At 41.5% G+C, this 25,361-nt stretch overlaps 1 protein-coding gene across 1 annotated transcript in view; it reads right to left on the bottom strand.

Annotated features, from left to right (window-relative positions):
- Nucleotides 1-3,407, bottom strand: part of tmeff2a (transmembrane protein with EGF-like and two follistatin-like domains 2a) — a 127,875-nt gene extending 124,468 nt beyond the window's left edge. Inside the window, exon 1 of the mRNA XM_061053833.1 lies at nt 2,574-3,407. Coding sequence (XP_060909816.1) covers nt 2,574-2,754 — 181 coding nt within the window. The 5' untranslated portion in view covers nt 2,755-3,407. The remainder of the gene's footprint in view (nt 1-2,573) is intronic.
- Between the last annotated feature and the right edge of the window lie 21,954 nt (nt 3,408-25,361).

Below are 25,361 nucleotides of genomic sequence, written 5' to 3'. Positions count from 1 at the left end.
CAGGTCATTAAAGTTGTGGGAAATTCTCAAAATAACCCTTTCTTTTTAATCATCTCTATGAAATGGTCTCTTTCACCGCAGTGGATATTTTCATGTTTGGGTAAGTTTCTCTTTGGAAATTCTTCTGTGTTGATTACAGGTTCACACACCTCAACTTGAGACCCCAAATATGTGGCTATAGCTGACAAACTGAAAGCCTGTCAAAGAGAGGGAACAAATCCTCTCACTTACATGTATATGACTCATATCAATAGTGTTTCCACATGTTCTGCTTACTGCAGTTTGACACATATTTATCCTGATGACACACTGGGTTCACTTAAGGCATCTCCAGACCAAATCTGCACTCCAGAGAGAACAAAGATTATCTCAGTGTTATAGGGGCATTTTAGGATCCTATGTTCTGCCTCTGTGATGCCTTCAATGGCGACTGTCCGTGGCTGTCCACAGATGCAAACCAAACAGAATGACAGTCTTTGTCAAACCCTGTTCTTCCATGTAACAGAATCTCTACTTGTTTAAAAGGCAGCACTGCTGAAACTGGTGCCCCGTTGCAAGTATATGATCACTACTGCTCATCATATCCGCGTTCTAGCACTGAAGTGACATTGAACTCATCACTGCACTTCTTTCAGCCCGCCCTTCTGTCCATACAGACTGAAGCAGTAACACATTAGTGTTGTTATGTGCAAGTCCACGATATACAGCAAAGAGTGGATAATTAAACCACTGCAATTACTGCCTGGTTTTTAATGATTACAGTGATGGTTTTCTCTTTTTCACAATGAGCCTTGTGTCACTTGTTCGGTTCTATTAATTCTAAGTGATGGGGGCATGCTCGTGTGCATGCATTGGACTCAGTATTATGAGCACTTAAGCCCCCTTCCGAGGCGTGTTGGATAAAAGCCTCCGTCTAAATGCAATACAAGAGTGTGTCAGGAAGTGGGGCGGTATAAAGGCAAGTGTGTGTTTGGACAGGATGCATTGTCTAGCATTATCGGGCATTACCAGCGGATCATCACTGACATCAACAGCGGCATGGAAATCCTCCTCAAATATGAAACAACACATATGATGTGGATCAAGAATCTAGAGATGCAAACTGAGGCTCAGACACCAGGGTGAATATGTGCAAAGTTTGAGATGAGCTTATTCATTAACGCTAATGGATTCTTATAAGAAAACTTCAAAAATACACAGAGCACCCATAAAAAAAAAAAAATCAGAAGAGAAATCCCTCCAAAGCTTCATTTGAAAGAATTCAATTATCAAAGGTGCTCAGAATAATGACAGCAATGCTCCAAATCACAAAAAAAAAAGGATATTTCTCATTTGCTCCTGTGCTTTAATTAAGCTTGTCTTAATTAGTTCATTATCATAATCAAATTCATTTTTAAAACTTTGATATCCAAATGTGGTTCCTGTCTTCTGAAGGGGAATTTCATTGGTGAAACTGAAAATAAATCACACTGAAGTCACTGGCTGTTTTTATAATCTCCTGTCACCACACATATAGTCGTTGTATGATGCTTGTAATATATCATGGACATGCATCCCCTCTCTTTGTATTAACATGTCATCCAACGATACCGACAATCAGTGTCAGGCTGCAAGTGGCAGTCATGGCTCCGTATTGATGTGTGGCTGTTATGAGCTATAATATCAATGGTGCTGCTGATGCTGCTTGCTGCCCGTGAGTGTGTGGGATCGGCTGGGAGCTATTTTAAGGGTTCAGACTTGGACAGGCGACAGGGGAAATATATGGCGGCACAGTCGGCTGATTTACAAAGGGAGGCGAGGCTGTCTGCGTGCTCTGCAGCCCCGGTCCCGATCCTTTTATCGCTTTGGGCACCGAGGAGGGAAAACAAGTTTACAGCTCGGTGGCCTATAAAAGAAACGACTACATTAAGATTTAGTCCGAAGGAAGGCGCGATCAAACAACTATAGGATGCCAAATACGACCATCAAACTAGATTGATTATTTCCCGATGGGATGTTGGTCCAAATCTGAAGATTTAAAGAGAACACCAAGGGTAGAATAATTCTGTGTGAGTGTCCGATCCTAAAACTAACAGTGTTGGTGTTATTTCTGTGGCGTGCGTCATGTTATTCCGGCAACAATCTTCCCAAATCTTTCCCCGTCTTTATTTCGCCTTAAAATGGTCCTCAGTGTTGCTGCTTTCACTTGGTCTCGGATCGAAATCATCGATCCCTGCCTGCCGGGTGATTATTCTGTCATGATCTGATCGTGCAGTTAGACTAACTCAAGCAGGCTATATGCACATCAAGCAACCCACCAAACACTGTGCATCCTCTCCTCACTGGGCTTCGCAGAGCTCACTGTGCGCTCTGCAACACCGACAACAAACCCAGGACACAAACACAGAGCCATAATCACACACACAAAAAAGAAGCGTCTGCAAGAAAATATCCTCCAAACTTTGATTCGTTCCCTTACTGCTGCGTAATCCTGCTGGTCTTATAGTTCAACATGCTTAACTTGGACATTGTGTGCGAATGAAAATAAAGCAGAAACAGAGCCATAAACTATGTCTCCATTAAATCACTCTCACCGGAGCAGTTCCAGCCGGTCGGCGTCTGGCAGTCGCTGAGGGAGGACGGGAAGGCGCGCAGTTGCTCCACAGGTAAAGTGGCGAGAAACGAGACTAGGGTGATCCGGAGCCAGCCTCCCGCCGTCCCGCTCCACTGGCGCAGCCGTCGGGGCTCCTCAATCGGTGCCTCAGAGACACCCATATCTCACTGGCCCCGACAGCACAGGCGAGGTGGGAAAGAAACGCAGACGCGCACCGGCAACTCCAATCCCAGCAGGTTCAGCGGGGCGCCTAGAGACCGACAGCAGACCATTTTCCGAGCGAGACCGTGCGCCCCATGTAGCAAAGCAATGCCCCAGTGAAGACTGACCGAATGGGGTTCCGCCCGATCCAAAGGGTGGCTGCTGCAAGGAGAGGGATGGGGAGGGGGGGTGGGGGGGGGGGGGAGAGATAAACTGCCTGTCGAGGGGGTTAGTGAGCGATGGAGGAGGCTGTGTGGGATGGAGTCGGGTGGAAAAGTTAGCCAGGAAGACTTGCGAGAAAGGAAGGGGAGGATGCTCGAGGATGAGGAGAGGGGAGGGCAGATGGGAAAGAAAATAAAGAGGGGAAGGTGGTAAAATAAAAAAAAGGAGGTAATAAAACTGTGAAAGTGAGATAGTGTAGCAAGCGTATCCCACGGACAGTGTCTGGAGACGTGCGGCAGTTGTTGTGTAATAGTATCCACGGGTGAAACGAGCAGCTCACCCTGCACGAGCGGAGCGGTCCTCCCGTTTACTCTGTATGTGCTGTGCGCTCTGAGTCGCAGCGAGTTGGTCCCTCTCGCTCTCTCTCTGTCTCTCTCCCTCTCGCCCTCTCTCTCTCTCTCTCTCGCTCTCTCTCTCTCTCTCTCTCTCTCTCCCAGCAGCTACTGTCTACCTTGCTTATGATCACGTGGAGTGTGATGCGAGGAGGAGGAGGAAGAGGAGGAGGAGGGGTGTCCCTTCATAATAACTTGAATATCTTGCTGGTGGAGTTGGAAAAAGGGAGAAAAACAGATATATATATATATAAAAAAAAAAAGTAAAGCAAAGAAGGAACATAGACTGCCACAGACGTGTAGGTGACGCCCCGGTTACTGGCAGTATAGGAGGAAGAAACACTGCCTTTATAATTGGCCAGAAGCATTTAAAAAGTCTGCCGGAATCGATTCGTCCAGCCTGGCCCGGGATAATTGCTCTGCTTTGAAACTACACTGATGCTATTCCTAGGTCTCTGCCTGCAGGCAATCTAAAGAGACCAATATTATTCATATATAGTTTTGGACATATACTGCTGTCACGCGGGCTGAGATGCCGCCGGTAATTGACACACTTTCGGTCTTGAAAGACATAAAGCATAAAGCATCTGTGCCCGTTAAAGAGGTCAAGTCCGACATCTTTGGACCCAGAAAATTAGAGGGCATGCTCTTGGAAACGTTTTCCTCTACACAGAGGAAACAAAGAGGCTTCTGTAAAGGCGTGTCATGACTATAAGGACACTTGACCTCGTGGTAGCAGGAAGGCAAAGCTGCTGTTGCCTCCAAAACAAATAATCCTTTTTTTTTTGTTGCTTTTATCAGTTAAAGATCATCAGACGGAAACAGTCATCCTTCATGACAGCTAACAGGGTTTGTGACAAAGAGTTTTTTTCCTGCTGTAGTTCATAGAGTGGTCTGTGCAGATGAGAGCGGCTGGAAGAGCTGTTCCACTTCTGCTAACGAAAAATCTACATTTACTTAAAAAGAAGAAAAAAAGATGGCTTGAATACAAAAAGGCACGATTATAACTTACTATCATGGCGAAAGGAAAATGTATCTACAAAATGCAAATGAGGTTTGATTTTTTTAAATGTTTGACCCATGTTTATCTGTTAACATAGAGGCAGCATTGATGACCTATACTGCAGCCAGTCAGCAGGGGGAGCTCTACATGTTTTGGCGTCTTGGTCGCAGGATGTCCCGACCCCACTTTGGGAACCACTGGTCTATGGTATGAACTCTATCAGCTGATTAAGGCCACAAGGTTTGACAGGAAGCTCAGAGGAGATTTCAGTCCTGTGATTGGACCTTGTGCTAAGTGTTTCATTCATAGGGACACAAATATAATTTTAGTATGTAGAGCTAAAGCTGGGTTAGCTGCACCCCAAGTGTTAGAACAGGCTGGTCATTAATCAAATATTTAGTGGTTTTATTACCAGGTTATCTCTTTGAAGTATCCCTGAGCAGGATATTGAACCGCTAATTGCTCTGATGTGAGTGCAAGGGGAAGGAAAACGTGCTTTCGACAAAAACACCAAGCCAATCAATTTTTTTTAAAAGGATAACAATATAGAGACTGGTAGTTTTTGTCTGCAAATTTGTCAGGCAAAAATCTGAGCAAGAACAGCAACAGAAGTTGACAGAATATGTAAAGTGAGCTCAAAGTATGACGAGCTAGAAGAACAGAGACGCCTAACTGTCAGGATAGTGGCAATGCAACCCAAGGCTGCCTTTGTACTGGGGCTCATTGAGAATTCAAAGCAAGGCCTCTCTCTCTCTCTCTGCTTACAGCAATCTTCAATTGTCCACCAAGGCATTTTGGAGCATACTGTAGAAGTGCTGCTTTCCAGGCAACCTTGTGTAAAAGTCGATGTGTGAAATAGGAGCTCAATAGGAGAAATGGATAAAATAGGAGTATGATTTAGAGCAGTGGTTCCCAACCTTGTTTTCCTTGGAGCACCGCTCCTACTTGTATCTAAGCTGAGGAGCCCCCCCCCCCAGACCCTAGGTTGGGAACCAATGATAATGATTTGGAGTAATAGCATTCTTTGTAGGCAACAGAGTACAATTCATATTCAGTCTGTAGCGGTTGAGAGGAAAGTTAGTCCTTGATTGCATCAGTTACACCTGAAACACAGTTGCCAATGTTACCTTCACATTTTCGAGTCATCCTGAGTCTTGGCAGAAAGGGACAAAAGCTACTTGCCAGCGATAACCAACAGGGCCACACCGGCCATTCTGGACCAGTTTCATTGGTTGGCAGTTTCAACGATTCTGGCTGATGAAACACACTGTAAAAGAAAGAAAAAAATATCTTAACATCTGGGGGCTGTCACACTGAAGACTGTCCCAGTTTAGTGGCTAGAAGTGGCTGGGGATGGGGAAGCTATCACATGGCCATGGGTCATGATCACACAGTTAGGCACATGGTCATAACTCAGCTGCTTTCAATAGAGTTGATTTAACACAAGGCCATGTCTGTGAACTAAAAGATGCTCTGGGTCAAAGCTCCAAGGTTGTATTTCCTTTTCCAAAGCCTAGTTGTTCTGAAGTAATCCAACAGCAATAAAGCTATCAGATAGGATCAAAATAGAAATCAGTTTGTGCAAAGGAACAAAATGATTAAGTAATCGGATAAGATCAAAACTTCCAGTCTGTGTTGTTCTAAACTTATGAGCAGGATAAGGATAACTTTGATCCAGAAAATCAGAATCATCCTGATCCAAGCAGAGGGCTAGACTCTAGACTAGATTTAAATGTAAGTAAACTTTTAAGTTGGTCAATCATTACAACATATTGACAAGGTAGCTGAGATTTGACGAATGATATATTTATCTTGCTCTATAATTCTGCATAAGGAAAAGATTAGATTTGCATTTTAATGACAGATTTTGGTCACATACAATAATTCAGCAAGATGCATCTATATAAAATATTTAATATTTAATTTACGGCAGCTTTGAGGATCTTTCAGTTTGTGTGGATTTTGGCGCCCCCATGTGGACAAAGTATGTACTGTGAATTCTCCTTCAAAGCAGCGGCAAGCAAAATTTGGTAACCGTTAAAAGACCATATCTGGATTAGGTTCATCCAGTCCAGTTAGTCTTTAGAAAACTGGTGTGAAAGTGATTATGTTTTTGAACAAAAAGGTCCAGGACTTCATAGCTCACCATTAAAAGTACTGAAAGTCGGCTTGCTTGCATAAGAAGGTGGCTGTTGCTGTATTAGGAGAGTGGATGATGACTTTTTGTAGGACTAGATTCACCATTAGGGGTTGTATTTTACTGGCAGGGCATGTAAACAAAGCAGCAATGTGGTTAGAGAGTTCAGCCAGGCTGTTAGGGTGAGTCAAAGAGCCAAGAGGAATATTTGTAGAGTGACAAATCTGACACAAAACGTTTGGAGCATTCTGACGGCATCCGACTCCAATGGCTGGTACAAAGGTCATCACTGGGTTGATGTCTCACAGGAAAGATAAGACTTAGGGAAAGCTTAGGAAATATCAAATTTATGTGATAATACAAGTTCAATATGTTGAATTAAACCACATAATCCATGGTTGTCTGTTAAGAATTATTTCTGCAATACAAGAGATTTTTTCTTGCAGTATTGTGTTTGCAACAGAATTTGTCTGTTGATAATCCATTTAAAGCTAGTCTCACTTTGAAAAAGACGAATTTTAACAAAACAAACTAGCTAGTCCTACTCTGTTTTTATTCTGCTGAGATGGATCAATGTAACCAAAGCCAAACCTTCAAACAGACGGATGGTTCCAACAGAGCAAATACAATTATATGTGTTGAGCCCTTTGTCCCTTCCATTCTTTATTCGTTAAATGTGGGATTTTTAATTCTTCTTTAAAACTTTCCTAATAATTTACACGTTTTAATTTCTTCACTATAGCTGCTCCATAGACAAACTCCCTTTGTTGTGAAACAATACATTTTTGCATTGGTCCTCACTCCTTCTTTACTGAACATATAAAGACCTCTTGGACTGTATTTACTTTCCTTCTGTTGGAAAAACGTATGGATGCTGTTTGTGTCTGTACATATGGATCGTTTCCTTAAATGTCAGAGTATTTAGTTTGATGACGATTGGGTTTGTTGGTTCTGTGTGAGAGGTTTTTGTTTCATGATTCTTATGGCTCTCTTCTGAAGGATGATACATGGTTCTGTATTTGGCTTGTATATGTTACACTGTACTTCCACACATTAACTCGAAGTATGACGGAGCAGCACAGAGTGTATAGTGATGGTTGAACCACTAGAATCCAAAATGAAAAAAACCTCCAATGTGGAATCACAACAGCAGGGAAGACTGCTACATAGTTAGAGAGTCAGGGGTCAAAGTGAATCATTTCAACATCTTGAGGGAAGAAATTTAATAATTAAAGCCAGTAAACATGGCTGCTAGCAGTTAACACAGCTGCTAATAGTTATGTTGTAGCATGTTGAAGTAGGAAATAATTCAAGAGGGACATTTACTAACTCAGCAATGATAAATGGGTTAATAACACCACTGGTGGCACCATTGGTGTTAGCCTCAGGACAGTGTTGTAGTTTAGTCCCACCAGCATTGGGCTGCATCTTGACTGGAGCGCTTGTGAGAGCGCTTTTATCCCAGTTGATGGTTGACCAAAGACCGATTTGTCACACAATGTATCATCCTGGCTCAAGGTTAGCGGTGCCCTACTTGCTGGAAGCCAAACCATCCGTCTTCCTTAGGCCACCTTTGCAGACAATTTTGTCCCTTGTTCTGACATTGCAGCAAAGCTCACATTCAGTAGTAATTACTTTTGTTATAAGCAAGCCTTTACCAAAATAAAGTGTTGATGTAGTGCACCATGATTATGTCACCAGAGTAGCTTTATTGGCTCTCTTTGGACCAGAACATTTCAACTGATTCATCAGTAAATTTGTAGTAAATCCTGCTTTGACTTGGACCTCATTCTTGGACTAAATCTTTCCATAACAACTGTGAAATAAATAAATTAAAAGTAAAGTAAAATGCATTGCTGGTACATGGCTATAACCTCTTTCAACATGTGTTTGATAAAAACAAAAAAACAAGTGCAATAAAACTTGTATTACAAGAATAACAGCAACATGGAAAATCCCTCTGACCTTTCTCCTTAACTCATTGTTTTATGTCACTCAAAAAGCCAAAATAAGGGGGTCAATGTAGCCTAGGGGTTAGTGTGTACACCCCATGTACACAGGCTATAGTCCTCCAGTCGTGCACCCAGGGTTCGAATCCAACCTCTGGCTCCTTTCCCGTATGTCATTCCACTCTCCTCCTTCCCTAAATTTCTGACTGCCTACTGTCCTATCGCTAAATAAAGGCATAAAGAGCAAACAAATAAACCTTAAAAAAAGGCAAAATAAAAACTAGCATTACATAACACAAAATATATATCAACTTGGTGAAACAGCGCCCTCTAGTTCTGCTGCAACTGTTGTCACTGTGACAACCAACCCTTGCAACAAATAACCCGTCTGTCCTACTCGCTCTAGTATTATATGTGGAACTAATTTGTAAGTGTTACTGCAGTGTTTCCCCTACCATTATATTTAGGGGGACGGCCCGCCCCCCCAATGGCAACCCTCGCCCCCCTTGATGGTCAAGTTCATTGAAGGCCTGGGTGTGTGTGGTTGTGTCTGACAGACGCACACGCAATAATAAAAAGTCTGTAAGAAGCATCAGAAAATAAAGTAGTCGGCTTAGTTGACTTCGGACTTTTCTTGGCATGTCTCTCTCTCTGCCATTACTCAGGGGATGCGCCTTGAGCATGCTGCATTCAGGGGAGCTCAGACAATGATAGATACATTCAGGTGCGCTCAGAAACGGGAGTTGCAGGAACAAAAACTAAGCTGGACAGACCGTTACAAGTTCAAATAATTGTTCAGTTGTTATATTGACTGCTGTCATTAAAAGAAACACATGAACACCATTATTCCTTTAAGTATCTGTGGCGCTGTCCGACTCCCCCCCATCCCCCCAGAGCTCTAAACCTAGGGGAAACACTGTACTGTCAACATTAAGTGGTTCTGGTGTTCAAAATGGTTTGTATAAAGTCCCTCCTTAGAACAGTGTAGCTCTGTATTATATTTATTTTCATAGGACACCAAGTGCATTGACTTTTGTCTCAAACTTCCACTTTAGAAGACAAAGACTTTGTTTATCTGGCGATGCAGGACAATGCTCTCTCTGTTGGGAGTTTGGAATGTAACAAGTTTCTAAAGTCATATATGCCCAATATAAAAGACACTTTAAACTTATATACCTTGTCCAAGACATTCACTGCTTTGGACTTTCTTTAAGAGGCCAGAAGTGCAAAATCCTCTTCATTCTCACTTTCTTGAAGCGGTCAAGAAAAGTTCTTCTCCGCTGTGTAGGTGGATCCTACACAACTACACAAGTCATGCTGGAGTCAATCTTCTTTAAAATCTTCACCCACATAGTTTTTGCAGGTTGTAAACTAAACAACCTTCTGATTTGTTCGGATTAGCGTCACCTTAAAGGCCAAACACTTCTTCTCTGCTCCTCTCTCGCACACAAACACAGTTCTAAAAGTTGTTGTATATGTAAAGGTCATCACAGAACAGATCGGTTAGTTTGTTCAGAATTGTTCAGAATCATCCCAGAGAAGTCTGCTGAGTGTTAAAATCACATGTAGCTAACGCTTTGAACTGAATGCAACAGAAAACACTTTGCTCTGACACTAAACAGTAATTTCCTCCTCTGTGTGTGACTCTTTTATCTCTGCATTAGTCTGACTGAATACCTGCTCTGGTATCAGTGACGCCCAGGCAGGCGATGTGAGGGGGAGGTTTGGCTAAAAACGCAGCCTAGCCCCTGGCTAAAGGCTAATTACATTTCTGACTTGCTGAAATGTACACCGTCTCCTGAGAGAGCGTTCTGGAATAACACTCAGCCCGGTATCAGATATCTGATGATTGATTTTTACTTCATAATTACTCTAATGTATTAATAAATCATCAATTTCTTTGGTAAATCCAGGGACTGGGGATGTCATGGGAAACATTTGCTGGTGTATATTACTCACGCTAACAGTGGAAAGGTTAGAGTGCACATCAGAGTGTATGGTGTATGAGTGCGCCAGCGTGTGAGAGTGATTGCTGAGATGCGTTATAACAACATGATATCACATTCTCGAGAGCTTTGGTTTCTTTTTGTGTGTTTTTAGGTGTGTGTGTGCGCGTGTGGTTGTAACTGGCAGGCAGAGCGCTTGTCAAATCATCTTTAAACTTTTGTCCCAGCACACGCTTGATTGGAGTCACGACTCTGATGCGTGTCTCTCTTTGATTGTGTAGCTGCGGGATTATAAAACCATGATTAACTCCCAAGTTCTCCAGAAGAGATTTGGCCTGCATGTGCCGACCTTCTGTTCCAGGAATCATCATCATTTTCACCACCATCATCATCACCTCAAGCATCATTATTCATCGTAATCATCACGTTTATTGTACTTTGCCTTCAACCCTTTCAACCATTCTTCTTCCTCTTCAGGCCTTCATATTGGCGCAGTATGTTATTGTCGAGTTGTTAAAGGGCTTTCTTCCGCCTGAAGATAACGAAACACATTTGCAATGCTCAATCTTGTATGCATGTGGGATCTGCACTTCAAGAACAGCACTTAAATGTAATTGCACTGTTATTATTATGATATTGGAATTGAAGGAAACTATTCCATACATTATGCCTGCATAGATTGAATGTGTGTATCTGTGTGTGCTTCACTGCTTAAAGTAAAAATCTAGCTTCTGTTGTTACTGTTAAGGCCAAACCTGTTAACTCAAAATGATGTATGAAGGGAACCCCTTGCTGCCAAACAAATAATTAAATCAAATTTCCCATACGTATGGGTGCACTTTTGTGTGTTAAATGCCAGTCTTAAAGAGGTGGATGCAGTAGGATGAATGATGGGTGTACAAAAAAACTGGACTAGGTCTGGCATGAGTCTGGGACCTCTAAAGGTCAGAGAAAGTTGTTATTTGGGTGGGATGGTTATTAGATATACGCTTTCTCAACATTTAGGTAAGGGCTGCACATCGGTGCAGAGGTCAAAACTGTCCCCTCACCGCGAGAAAGTTCTTAGTTGGAACCAAGCGGTAACCTCCGTTGTTGAAATATGAAGCCAATGCGGAAGTGCAAAAGCCTGAAGAAAGTATTAGCTTATTAGCTCATGTCTCTATGAACACTCAGTACGGGGGTGATTTCAAGATTTTTTTATTTGTCACATGTTCATACAGATGTGCAGTGAAATGTAAAATGTAGATTTTATGAAGGATAAGCGTTATTCACAATGAATGATAGACGGGCACGTTGTTTCCCCAGGAGTCTTAAAGCTCCAGCCCTCTGCCTTTTTTGGGAGGGGGGATACGCACAATAAATGTGTGTATCTATATCGTTCTATCTCTAAAGATTAAACATAGATCAGAGGAAGATATCGGCTGATATCTGCATTTTTCTATTCCTAATATCGTTATCGGTACCAGGTCCCAAAATCCCATATCGGTTGGGCCCTAATTTGTACTGCTGTTTCCATTACTTACTGGACCTTAGACTATATATTAAAGTGGCTATACTGTACATGCTGTTTTTATGATTACAATTTAGCAATAACATTATCGAACATTGTGAAACACTTGTATTGTAATTACCAGAGTCTGATGCATATGTGAATTTCTGCAGGCATTGACTGAAACTGTTAATATAAATGGAAACATTGTCAGCAGAATATCTGTTATATTCAAGAATACATAATTATAAAAAAAATCTATTATGCAAACACCTTGGAAAAATAAAAGATTTCCTTTACATGTCGATGATAATGCGAGTAAAAGGTACAATATAAACAACATGCTCGTCATTTGATTCCTCTTCCAACAGAGGATGAGAGCTTCGTCGTGCAACATATAGTTATTTTTCCCACATAAATATATACACTGTAAAGGAATAAAAACAGGGAAGAGTGCATCCATCCCTGACACAAAGCCAATCAGTCCATGAAATATCCATCATAAATATCCCAGTGAGCTCTCAGTCGGATGGATGCTTGAAGGAATGCATGAGGAAGTATCTTTATCCTCTTTCCCACTCGTGGGAACTAATAGAGTTAGCCTGAGGGTAATAGCCTGCGGTGGAGGAGAAGGCAGCTGCAGCGTTGTAGTTACAGTCAAGATATAACACACGGTGGATGCTTACAGCTAACGCACCTCCTGAAAGATGATCCCTTGCAATTCCAGTGTGGATGGCATCAGTTGGAGTCCATACAGCGGCATACATCATCATACACGACTAAAGAATCATTGCTTCCGTGAAATTAGACCTATAATCATGCTATAACATAATTAACCTCGGATATTTATATACAAAGCACCTGGGACACAATTTCCTTGCTATGTGTGCACAGTAATTACATGGGGACAGATATGGACAGGTGTACATGTTGAGCTCAGAGCTTCAGTAACTTTTATCCAGAGAGTGCCACCCACACCTGCCTACATGAAAATCAGCCACCTCTCACTTTGAATAGTGATTTTAATGAGCAGGTGCTGGGCACAGGGACAAAAGGCATTCAGCGGCTCATCTCTCTGATTGCAGGCAGCCCTGCTCGTCTGAGTCAGATAGCGAGGGAGGGATCAACTTTTTCTCTCTCTCTCTCTCTCCTCTTGGGAACTTTCTGTTGTTTGTGTGTGAGAGTCTTTTTTGTTTACGGAGTATCCTTTTAGAATAAACAGGAGGAGAGAAATACGTCACATCTTCTGTTGCTGTAAGCGCTCAAATGAGTCCAGGAGAGATTTTTTTTTTTTTTTTTTTGTTCAGGAGGGTTTCGCTTTTATGTGCAGCTGCTCTTCGTGCCTCAAGTTGAAAATCTCTTCTGAACTTTTCAGAGAGATGCTGGTGATGTCATTGTTGCTCATTTGGAGCAGGTGCCACCACCCTGGCAACAAAGACAATGGAGAAGAAGCCTGACATGGTGGTGTTCCAATTGTATCCAAAAGAAAATATAACAGAGAAAGAGAGGCATATTAGTATGGAGCGACAGGAACCGGGCTCTATCTAACAAAAGCTCTGAGAAGATGATATGATGATGGTTGATTTACTGTATGGGCCATATCTGCATGCTCTACGGCTGTCAAATCAAGCAGGGGGCATTAATTAACTAATCTATGAAGAGCACAAGAGTAAGCATAGTCTTGTTCCTGGTAAGAAAAAAAGAAATACAAAATAGGCTGGACCATTCTTTAAAAAAAGCTCATTATAAAAGCAGGTATCACGCATCGGTTGTTAAGACTGTTGTCATTGTAACAAAACTTCATCCCAGCACCCTGCTACGCCTTTTTTGTACTTTTTTTCATTTCATTTCAATCACTTATTTCCCCTCAAGCATATTGTAGTATCTTCAAAGTCACATTTGTAACAGATTGTATCCACATTTGTAAAAATGTTTAACAATGGAGCAATAGAAAGGGATGCCACAGGTTAGGCTCAACACTGTGTTAAAGGCACAACAATACTCTGCAGAAATAAAAGATTACGTCACTATAGGTTAAGGTCAGTAGAGGTTATGTTCACTATAATTGTATCTACATAAAGGGGGGAGGTGCATTTACTGTAATTAATCAAACTCTGTTGCACCAAATGGCAATCACACTAAGTGACAAATCAAACACACCTTCCATGTTGACAGGGGCAGAGTCTGGTCAGGTTAAAAACGTGAATAAATGAAACCATGCAGCCATGATGCAGATCAAGAAAGGAAAATGATATGACAAAGTAGTCATGTATTATTTTTGTCAGAAACAGGGAGACTTCTCCTGTCTTCAGAGAAAGACTGTAGAGGAATGATGTGTCATGTTACTGAAAATGTTTAATTTGTAATGTGAAGATTCATTAGCCGAGTGCGTGTATCGTTACCCGCAGTCAAAGTCAAGTCAAGTGTAAACTTCATTCAAATTTAATTCAGTACATTTATTCACAGGGCTGTGTATCTTTAAAATATAATGGGATGCTGTTGCATATCTGGTATATCCTTAACGTACAGCATTGGAAAGCATTGTAAGCAGTTTGGCCTGTCCAAATTCATGCCAACACTTTTAGGTAAAGCCTCTGCTATTACAACATCATGACTGTGCACATGGGTACAAGGTGAGCTCCATTGAGACACGATGGGCACATACCACATGCAGATGAACTTGGTACAGACAACTGACCTCAACAACATGCATCTCCTTTTAGATTGGGAGCCATGAATGTCTGAAATCTTTGAATGACTTAGGAAATGTTCTCTGGGCTGAATGTTGCACAAATTTCCAGAGGCGCTGCTTGTCAACAAAAATTTGCAATAAGTGTTGGAAACCTCCCTAAGGGGGTCCCATCTGACAGCAGTCACCCTCATTGGGCAGCTAAGCTTTATTCTTGTGAAACATATGGAGTTATCCATCTTTGGTGAAAAATAAAGCAAGACAGTGTGAAGTGGATAATAACAATTTCATATAAAAGTCAATGACTGAATGCTGCCACTAGCACTAGCTCTTTTTTCGGTAGAGCACAATTTTCAAAGGTTTACTTGTTAGTTATTTACGTTTTAATTAGTCTAATTTTTATTGTTCTTTAAATTCAAATGTGGAAAATAATACTAAGGTTAAATAAATAAATTTAGTTAATTTTTGCCTCTGTCCCCAACAGACTCTTAAATCGCCACTTCAAATTCCAGTCATACTCCATAACTTTGCAGAAGTGTGACAACTGTTATAGCCCAGGTGGGGGTCCACTCCATCATCAAACCCATGGTTGTACAATGGGTTATCAAACATGCTCATATGGGCGTGATGGGTGTCAATTAAGTTTTTGTCACATATAAGGTACAATTCTTATCATCTCCCCAAGTCAAATGTGAATCAATTTCGTTGATTATTGTCCGCTAATCAAAATTAATTCAGCGCAACCAATGTATGCACAAACATGACACAAGCTGCAAACATCACAACAAATCCATACCAGAAACAGATGAAGGCACTGTGTTGTATTATGTTCCCTATACAGCCATTCTAAGACATTTTTCCTGTTTCAGCAAGAGAGAAGTGACAGTAGATTTGTTGTGTTGGCTGTATAACCATGTGCGCTTCCAATGCCAGAGCTGGGGCGAGAAGGTCATACAAATTGGGAATGGGGAGACCAATTATTTCAGTGGTGACAGATACAATTCTTTGTGACAATAGGCATATTGGAAAGAAATGAGCAATGGCAATGAAATTACACCTCAAACACATCACAGTGTAAACTCTAAATATGTATCAAGAGTTCAAACTTAAGCAGTTTGTAAAGGTAAAAGTAGTGTGAGAACATATGTCCAAATGATGACTTAATCACCTCCAGTGGCTCTTGCGTTTGACTTTTTGTATTTTTGATTTGCTTATCTGCCCAGATAACCTTCTATGTGCTCAACACAGCCATGAAACCAAATCCTCAAAGGTCGCTGACGACAGGAGTGAACAAAAATCAATACGACTGGCTGTGATCACAGAGGACATTTTGAGTTACAAGGGTTTTGTCACTTAGGAAATAACCTACCTTGGCTTTGTGGCATATTGCTGGTATGAGATAATGTCATGAAGAAAGGTTATTGTGTAGGGCTGATGAACGTGTTCGCATGACCCCAATTAAAAAAAGACCAAAAAGAAAAAATAACTTTTTTTTTTTTCCAAACATGTACGTACGAGACTAATACGTGCCTAGAAGAAAAGCTATTGCTCAAATTGCTACAGACATGCTCTTGCAGTATCATTTTCACTGCAGCACAGTCTTTAATAAGGTTTGTAGGGCACACTTGATTTGAGTGACAGCAGGCAGTTATGAGAAATTAGTGCAATAGCCAATGGCAAAGGAAAGAACTATATTGAGAAGATGTTATCTAGGCTACAGTGCAGACAGGAGGAGAAGGAATCTTTTGTTGACAGCCTTGTGTCTTCATTTTCTGGGTTAACCTGGTTGAAGTGTTGTGTTTTTTGCCACCGCTGACCCGGACTCAATTCTCAAGATTATGGAGGTGGAAAGAGAGACCCCTCGAGGCGTCAACAGAATGAAGGGTAGGTGTGTTTTGTTGTCTTCTTCATATTGAGCATCTCTACAGCATGATGACACTGGGGCATGGTCACTTAGAGAGTACTTCAGGATGGGGTACAAAGGTGAGCGGGAATATGTCGAGAAGAGAACTCATTTGTCTTCAATGTTTTATTCATCAAAAGCCATGGCCTCAAATGCATACCTTACACTTTGGGTCTGTAAAAAATGCTTCAACAAATACCTCAGAGCTTAGTGACACCGTAGTTGACAGGAAGTGTGGGTTGTTTCAAATCAAGTCTTAAGTAATCCATATGCCAACAATAGTAGGAAAATAAATAACTCACATCTGACCCCAGGACTTCAGGACTTCAGGTTCCTGAGCCTGGCGAATATTATTCAATGACACACATTGAGGTTCTGATTAACTAAGAATAGATTTTAGCTGCCAATAGCTTAAAAAAATATTCATTTTTTTCTCCCAATATCTGCTGTATCTAACTGCTGGGTCTAACTCAAAAAGAATGTACAGCTAATAATATTCAGGCACAAACATGCCCAAAAGTTCTCCAGCTCTGTGCAGTTTGTTCTTGTTTTGCTGCCCCTTAAGGGCCTGTTGACACTAACCCCAAATTCCCGCATAATCCGTGCATGCTGCGGTCCGTCTCTGCACGGTTTTGCTCAGTTGGACGGCCCCACTGGATTCATTTCTTGAACGTTAGCACAGTGGAGCGCAGCCATGATCAGCTGTACATACATTACAGGAGAAATACAACCCGGGATTAAGAAGGGAAAAACGTGGAAACAACATGTTGCTTTGTCTTTCTGAGGATGATTTGTTGTTCATTCGGTGCCTGTTTTTTACGTTATGTTGATAAAGTGATGGAAAATATGATCATGAGTCCGTACATTGTATTTTATCTTGAAATTGACCGGAAGGTCTGTGCATTTCCTTGTTTGACTTCCTGTCCTGGTTGTTATATTCTGTCCAGCTTGACGCATGCCTGCAGCGTACTATATATACTTGCAGCATATCTGAAACGGAGCGTAGTGGCGCTGTTGGCACACTCCGCAGACTGACCGTGGTGCTCGCTGTGGAAACACAAAGATTGACTAGAGTGGAAGCAAACGGCGGTGTAGTGCGTGGCTCTGTCGGTACCGCGGCATGCACAGAGTATGTGGATATTGGGAGTTAGGCAGTTTTCTGTGCCGTCAGTGCCGGCGTCATCTGGTTTTTAGTCAAGGCGCTCACAGTTGAAAGCAGTTCAACTTTGGGAAAAAATGAATTTGCTCAGAAGGGGGCCAATTGTTCCCCAAATGACGCAGAAAGGCTATCTGCAATCCTTGTATGAATCAAGCCCCAAGTGTTTGGAGATTGGTCAAATTGGGCAAGGGACAGACTCAACATAATAATTCTTTCAACAACTCTTTCCAGACCCTCTGAGTCCTGATGTAACTCAATGGAATGAAGTGCTGGAAACACCATTCTTTCAGGATCATATTACGCTTTATTGTTTCCAGATTTGAATGTTGTTTCAAATGCACCCTCAGCCTGTCCTCATCTCAAAGTGTTGACGTAAGCGTACAAAGTACTCCCAAACTTTTGGGCTAAACCCAACAGGCTTTAATCTATACTAGAGAAAGGTGCATCTTGGGGTGCTGGTTTAGCTCAGCTGGTAGAGCAGTTCTTCATACATCAGCTGCAGGTTTGACCATTTGGTGCAATTTGTGCATTCATCATCCACACTTTTTCCTCCTTTCCTCCTCACAGTTCCTGTCTCTCTTAAGCTGTTCTAGCTTGTAAAGGCAAAAAGCAAAAAAAGAAGCGCATCCTACACTGTTGCTTGTTCAACAGACTTGTAAGACCAAAAAAGGCCACTCAGGCTTTCATTCAGGGAAATGGACAGACCAAACAACACAGAACCTCCGCCAATGAGGATGGGATCTGAGTTCCAGGTGGAAACTAAAACAATATCAACCTTTCTCTTTATCATAATCCATCTCATGGTGTTATTTCTTAACCTCAGGTACATAATGTTCAATATTAAAGACATGTTAGACTGCGCCATCTAAAGGCCAAAGGGTATCGACTAAGTGTTCATATTACCTGAGCTGGATGATTCACCTTTTTCCCTCATTTGTTTCAACCAGTTACAATTTGATTTTGAATTCCTTCTCAGGCGACGAAAGACTCAAGCACTCCCATAAGACTCTCTCTGCATTCTGTTTTTTTCCTCAGGACTAGACAGGACAATGTAAAGCCCATTCGGACCTCTACAAAAGTCTTTTTGCACTGCATGAAGTCCGTTCTGTTGGAGAAATAAAAAAAACAATGGCAGAGCATTTAAAGATGCCATTGTCACAGACAAATGGTAAACTCTGACAGTCAGGGTTTCACCTCAGCACTTGTTGTATGCTGGAACATAATGTTCAAGAGTAATGTGACCGGCTGATGGGTTACCATGAACCACCTTATTCCATTCCCCACCTGAACTTTGTTGTTTAAGCGTCACACACTCGTCAAGTTTTGGAGAAATTCAGCTCCAAGTTTGTTTTAGGCTCCAGGAAAGTCAAAACTTATAGACATAAGGCAACTGTTTGTGTAGTATATGAAGTTTGTTTTCAGTTAATTACCTGTGGCCACCTGTCGTACCGATGTAAATATTGAGTCTATATTCTCTAGTTATTTTAAGCATACTGCATACCTGCTGCTCCATGTATTGGTCGCAACACATTTAGGTAGGTTTCATCTTATGTTACATAAAGCGTATCTGCACAGCCAGCTATGCAATAACTCCAGGTATGTTGTAGAGGCAGGGTCTAACCTCTATTCTTTCTGCAAAAAAGTTATTCCCACATGTGTGTATCTTAATTTAAAGCTCATGTTAGCAATGTTTGGTTCTTTTTTGTAACCAAAAACCTCATCCTGATGTATCACTCATCAGAAGTCTGTTTCTGCAGCATACACGTGCAGTAGTTGTGTCACTTATTGTTTGGATTTGATGCCCCACCATCTTCCATACAACCAAGGATGAAAGCAGGCCGGTACGGTCCAGTACTTAAGATTCAGTGGCGGTACACAGTCCTGGAAAAAAGTGGAGAGCAGCTGCCTTCCAAAACCTACATTCAAAACCAGTCCTGGTCACACTTTCAGCAAGAAACACATCTGCAAACATTACGTCATCTTAAACAACACTGTGTCTCCTAAATCATTCCAAATTGCATCTGAACCGCTTACAGTGTTTTGAACCGGGCTGGATGGAACCTACTTGCTCTGTATCTCCTTTCACTGGTACGCGTCTTTAATCCCAAATCACAGCGCCTTGTGAAAGGGTGCGTTTGATATGGTTGGCTCACACGCCATCAGCATGTTTAAAATATCTGTGATTGTTTTGTAGATATCATATCGTGGAGGGAAAACCTGCCTTCTGTGGAAAGAAGTTCTCAACTGTTGTTAAATAAGGTGTTAGGTGTTAAGTTAGGCTGTTTTGAATAAAAACTAAACAAGTAATGAGGGTAGTACGTTTTGTCCATTTCCAGAGTAGCCTGTTAAAGTCGGCACCTTAACCATTGAAACAAATATTTAGCTGTACTCAATGTCAGGTGTTTCTTATGTCTTACTACTCCATACTAAAATATCGAAATGTTTTTATCAAGGATGCATGAAGCCGAGGAGAGATAAGTTACGATGGAAGTTAAAGTTCTGGTAGAATTTAAAACTACTTTCACTCCTGCTTACATTCCTTACATTAATGTAGATTGGGAAACATATTCTTTCATTATTGCTGTCATTAGTAAACAGGTCCTGGTGTTGATCCACTTTCCCCTCAGATCACCTGAGAAAAAGTGATTTAAAGCGACTCTTCAGCTGCTAAGAACGAGTACAAAACAGCTTTTACAACACCTGATCCATTTGCAAAGATCTTAACGTTAATACCTCTATAATCATGGAGAGCAATAATTCTACACTTGAGGCCAGTGAAAGAATATAACAGGAGGAAAAATGTGCAATAAAATGAAATAAGCTCATCTAGTTGGTGCTTAAAAAGAGGTCTGAATTGCTGCTATTATAAGTCAGAATTGCATCATTATATAGTAATAAGTAAAAGCTTCACAGTCTTTCTCCGATCCTCTTGGCCATTTTAAACTCTTCAGGTGCTCTTGTTAAAGTCAGCTAGCTTTAAATGTTCCAGCTCAGGTCAATTGAAGAAATTCAATTGTGGCCCCAGAGGGCAGAGAGGCTACATCATACTTCCAGCCCTGCAAAGTAATTAATGTTGCAGTTGGCTCGATAACTGAAATCCTTCCTAAATCTTCTCATCTGTGAGGGAGGGATCCTGCAGACCTTAAGGGCCTCCTGCCGCAATGAGGCAGCTACAGACTGTTGTTCATGTCATTAGCTTGAGCGGCCCACTCAGCTAATTGGTTAGGCAGAGTTCATTTGGCTCCCTTCTCTGATTTGGCTATAGCCACTGGGGATAGGAAGAGTGAGTAATTAGAAACTCAAATTAAATGTAGTTTTCACAAATGGCTCGGAGTACGCTGATTGCATGCGATGTGACCATAAGTTGCCCTTCATGTGTGGTGGCGATGTCAAAATTTGCAGGTCATAGGTTAGAAAAGTATTGTTTTTTTTTTAATGAGGCATACTGTAATGGTAAGCAAAGGATGATGCAGTTTAAAGAAAACTTTGCACACATTGAGTGACAGTGAAGTGGGACTCTCCGGCTCTTATTTGAACAACCTTTAACTTGAAGGAACAACCTGAAACTGTACCACATTGCTGTCTTTCCAACAGTCGAGTGAGAACATAAATACCAGTCTTGGGCCTGTTATTAAGGGTCGTATTGTCGCAATACAGCTAGCCTGGCTCCTTCCATCCATCAATTATCTATACCACTTATCCTGTTAGGGGTTGTGGAGAGGCTGCAGCAGGTCCAAGCAGTCATTGGGCTGGACAAACAACCAGTCACACTCACATTCATGGACAATTTAGAGTCACCAATTAACCTAAGAAGCAAGTTTTTGGACTGTGGGATGAAGTCAGAGAATTCAGAGTAAAATCAGGCATGCACGGTGTGATCATGCAAATTTCACACAGAATGGTCAGGATTCGACTGATCTGAAATGTTTTATTGTGATAACATGTTTTAGTCATATCGCCCAGGCCTAGTTGAAATGCATTCAAGAAAAAGGAAAGTGAATACAAGGCAGTGCAGTTCACAGAAGCTCAGGAACCTCTTTGACAGATTGGAGAGGTTAGTCAATGAGTTAAAAATATTATTGAGTTCTAACCCTTCAACAACCCAATGCAGCTTTTATTGGTCTTTACAAAATAAAGACGTTAAATGTTTGTGAGGATGTTTTAGGTGCATAAAAGATTACCAGGCCAGTAAGCGTCCTTTCAATAAAGCAATTAAAGGTTCAAAGCAATTGTCCAGATCCTGAAATAGAGCCTGCAGTTCTCATATTACTCCTCACACTGCCTCAGTGATAAATGTTTTCCAGTGCTCTGGAGAGAGGTGATTTTGCCTTCATTTTCGTCCAACGGACAACCTCCAGACACCTACCAGGGCTGATACACTTTATTCAGTTGAGTGTCAGAAATGTGACACCATCTTTATACTCTCTTCTTTGCTGTGTTTCTGAAGAGGCTCTCCTCTCTCTCTGCTCACCTCGGCCCTGCAGAGATGTTCATACTCTTTTTGCATTTTTTAAAGATCCATGCCACTGCACATCTTTTAACCAAATTGCTGGCTGTCAGTTGCTCCTAAAAATAAAGATGCAAAATAAGTGGACTGAAATTTGACACTAGATGGTGTCTCAGAGGAAGCTGAACACTTCTTTGAGGTTGGCTCTGTGGGAGACTGGAGCTGGTTGTGCCCCTGTAGCCTTCCACAGTCATCTGACATATGCAGTGCTTTGCACTATTACACGCTTTGAGGCACTGATCAAAGGAATGAGCTCTAACAGGGCCAGGAAACAAAAACAGAAACAAAGGAAGAAATGATTTTGTACCATCCCCTGTTCCATGTCTACGTCTGTCTCATCACGGCCTCTCTGCCTATACTGACTCCCCCCACACACACACACCATGTCTCACCCTGGATCACTTTCCCCACGTTTGACCAGACAAATGATTTCTTCCAAAGAATTGCCATTAAAGGATCCAAACTGCAGTCGTGTGTGGTTCAGAGTGACCGCTGCTACATTAAGGCCCTCATTAAAGATAAAGATAAAGATAAACTTTATTGATCCCCCATGGGGGAAATTTTTGTGTTACTATTATTGGCTGGATTCAGCTTCAGTTTACATTTGTGTTAGTCTGTAATAACCAAGTTCAAAGCGTCACAGCCGGTGATCATTCCCAATTCTCCCATTGCTTACACTTTGTTGCAGCTTTTGGTGTCTACAGAAGCACAGAATACTCTTGAGGGTCTGCATGAGACAAAACAAGCTTTCAACTAAGTCCAGTGTAACCAAGCTGCAGTAAGATATGTCGCTTGTAGTAATTGAGAGAGGGGAGCCAGTCCTGTGTTACACCAAAAGTCAATGATAATGCTTTTCCTTAACAGAGACCTTTGCGTCACCTAAACCTCGCCAAACAGTCCAATTTATGTTAACCGTGTGTCAAAAAGGAAGTTTTAGGTAGTTGGTTTAGTTCAGGTGCCCCACAGAGGCTACAGAACCTTACGCAACAACCACAGGTGTCACTCCTCGACTCAACCCTTAGATGTATATCTACCCTGCTCGGTCTTCATCTGTTCCATCAATAATGAGAGAACGCCAAGAAAAATCTAACAAGATAAGGAAGTGATCAGACGCTACCTCCTCAAAAGATGCAAAAGTGTTGTGTTGAAAATTCAGTGTTTCAACCCCAACCCCCATGAAAAAAATGTTGTGGATCAATTTAAAAATGCTTGCTATTGATATAAAAAAGGAATTTCTGCTGTAATGATGTCATCAAATGTTTCAAACTTTCAAATGATAACCAATGCAGACCAAAAATGTGACATTTCTCATCACATCAGAAAATACTTTTTAACCCTATGAAAGTTCAATCTCGTTTCAAAATCTGTTGTACTTTATCCTTCATTAAAAATATATTCAATACATTATTGAGAGACATGCTACACACACACACACACACACACAGCCCAGAAATAAACACATATCCACACGGGTCTGATGGATATGCCTGAACAGAGAGATGTCAGAGTGAGGGGCCTGCCCTGCACACTTGAGGGCGCCCCAGAGCGATTAGGGAATCAGAGAATTGCCAAAGAGCACATCAGCAGTGCTCTGGAAGTAAACTGGAACCTCTCCAACAACCAGTCCAAATTCCATACTTGGTCCAAACCAGGACTGGAACCAGCGACTCTCTGGTTCCTAAGATAAGCCCCTACAGACTGAGCTACTGTTGGCTTTCAGTTGTCTCAATGGTGCATATATGTGTTAACACCCTTTATGTCTGACTTGATCTTAACCAACAGATTTAAGCAGCAACAATATACAGTATAGAGGGAAGCATCCAGTTGTCAAATTCAATGATTTATCCACCATGTACTTCAAAACCAGGGTTGATCAGAGACAGGCTTCTCATGATTTACATCATGTTCATGAATAAGTTATCACATTAATTAAGACAAAGGTGAAGGTACCTCCTGAAGTTCCTCTGCCAGATTAACGCTGGTGTTTTGTTCATACGAGGAAGAAGTTCACAGCATGGCACATTTGCCTTCTTTCTGCAGGACTGTCAAACCTTAGCCTGTGCTTTTGGACTTTCATTCCTTGGTGTGGAGAGTAACAGAGGGTGCAGTGGATAATTCCAGCCTTTGCTCTCTGTACAGGACATGCACTGCAGAGTGACTGAAGTGCACACTTCAAGGAACAGTCTGTACTCTCTCAAAGACTTAAAAGAAATGTAATTCGATGTTCTCTGAGAGCTGAGAGCTGCACATCGAGTGACATTCTCCAACTTCTCTCTGTTGCTTTGGATCTCTCTGCAAATGACTTTTGTGCATCCACATTATTCTGTAAAAAGGGAGGAAACTTGTGATTTCTCTCCAAACCATTTGTCTTTCACAAAAGAAGTTCTTCATGATACAGCCCCCAGAATCAGATAATAATATTTAAGCAGCATGTGTCAAAAGATTGTTGTGCTATTTTAAGCAAAAGAAAACAAGTCATTAAAAAATCACTTCTTTTTGACCACCCTGTTATTTCAGTCAAAGCTGTCACTGATTGTTTGGCATACCTTACTTTGGCTGTCAATCACAATCTGTCAATCAAGAAACCGGACTGTTTTAAAAGGTGAAAAACATGCTTGCAATCTTGGTATCCATGACACCCACAATCCTACTAATCTAAAGTACTTCAGCTTTCAGTGACTTGATCCAAGTTAAATACATTTTTTTCTCTGGTCAGAGGACCCCAGATCCCCCTGCAGTTATTCCTTCCAAGTTTGCTCCAAACCTTTAAAAAATCAATTTGATTTGGTTATTTTCTACCACATTTTTAGTGATGGCTTCAGGCCTATGGTTCACACGTAAGAGGGTATTTTCTTTTAACTGAGGTTTTACTACTCCGTTTCAAAAGATAGTCCTGTCCAGTTCTCAAAAAAGTCCAAATGAAAACACAAAATGCACTGATACAGCTGTCATGAGTCAAAAACAATGCTAAAATTTTCCCGCCATTCCCCTTAAATCACCATTTCATTTACAAAGTTGTCCATTCAGGCGCCTCTGCTCGTCAACATAGTGAGAGAACAGCTGTGTATGTATGTGTAAGCGTGTAAAAATTCCAGTAAGTAACGTTAACCCCAGCACGAGTTTGGTAACGTCTCCTATTGCTCTAATCTCATGAAAACAAGGGACAGCGTCTCACAATGATGTCAAACTGAAGGGAAATCGTCGCAGAGTGTGTCATTACAAGCCAACGCC

This window comes from Labrus mixtus, chromosome 13, assembly GCF_963584025.1.
Source record: "Labrus mixtus chromosome 13, fLabMix1.1, whole genome shotgun sequence".
NCBI lineage: Eukaryota > Metazoa > Chordata > Actinopteri > Labriformes > Labridae > Labrus > Labrus mixtus.
This window is presented reverse-complemented; position numbering and strand designations above follow the sequence as displayed.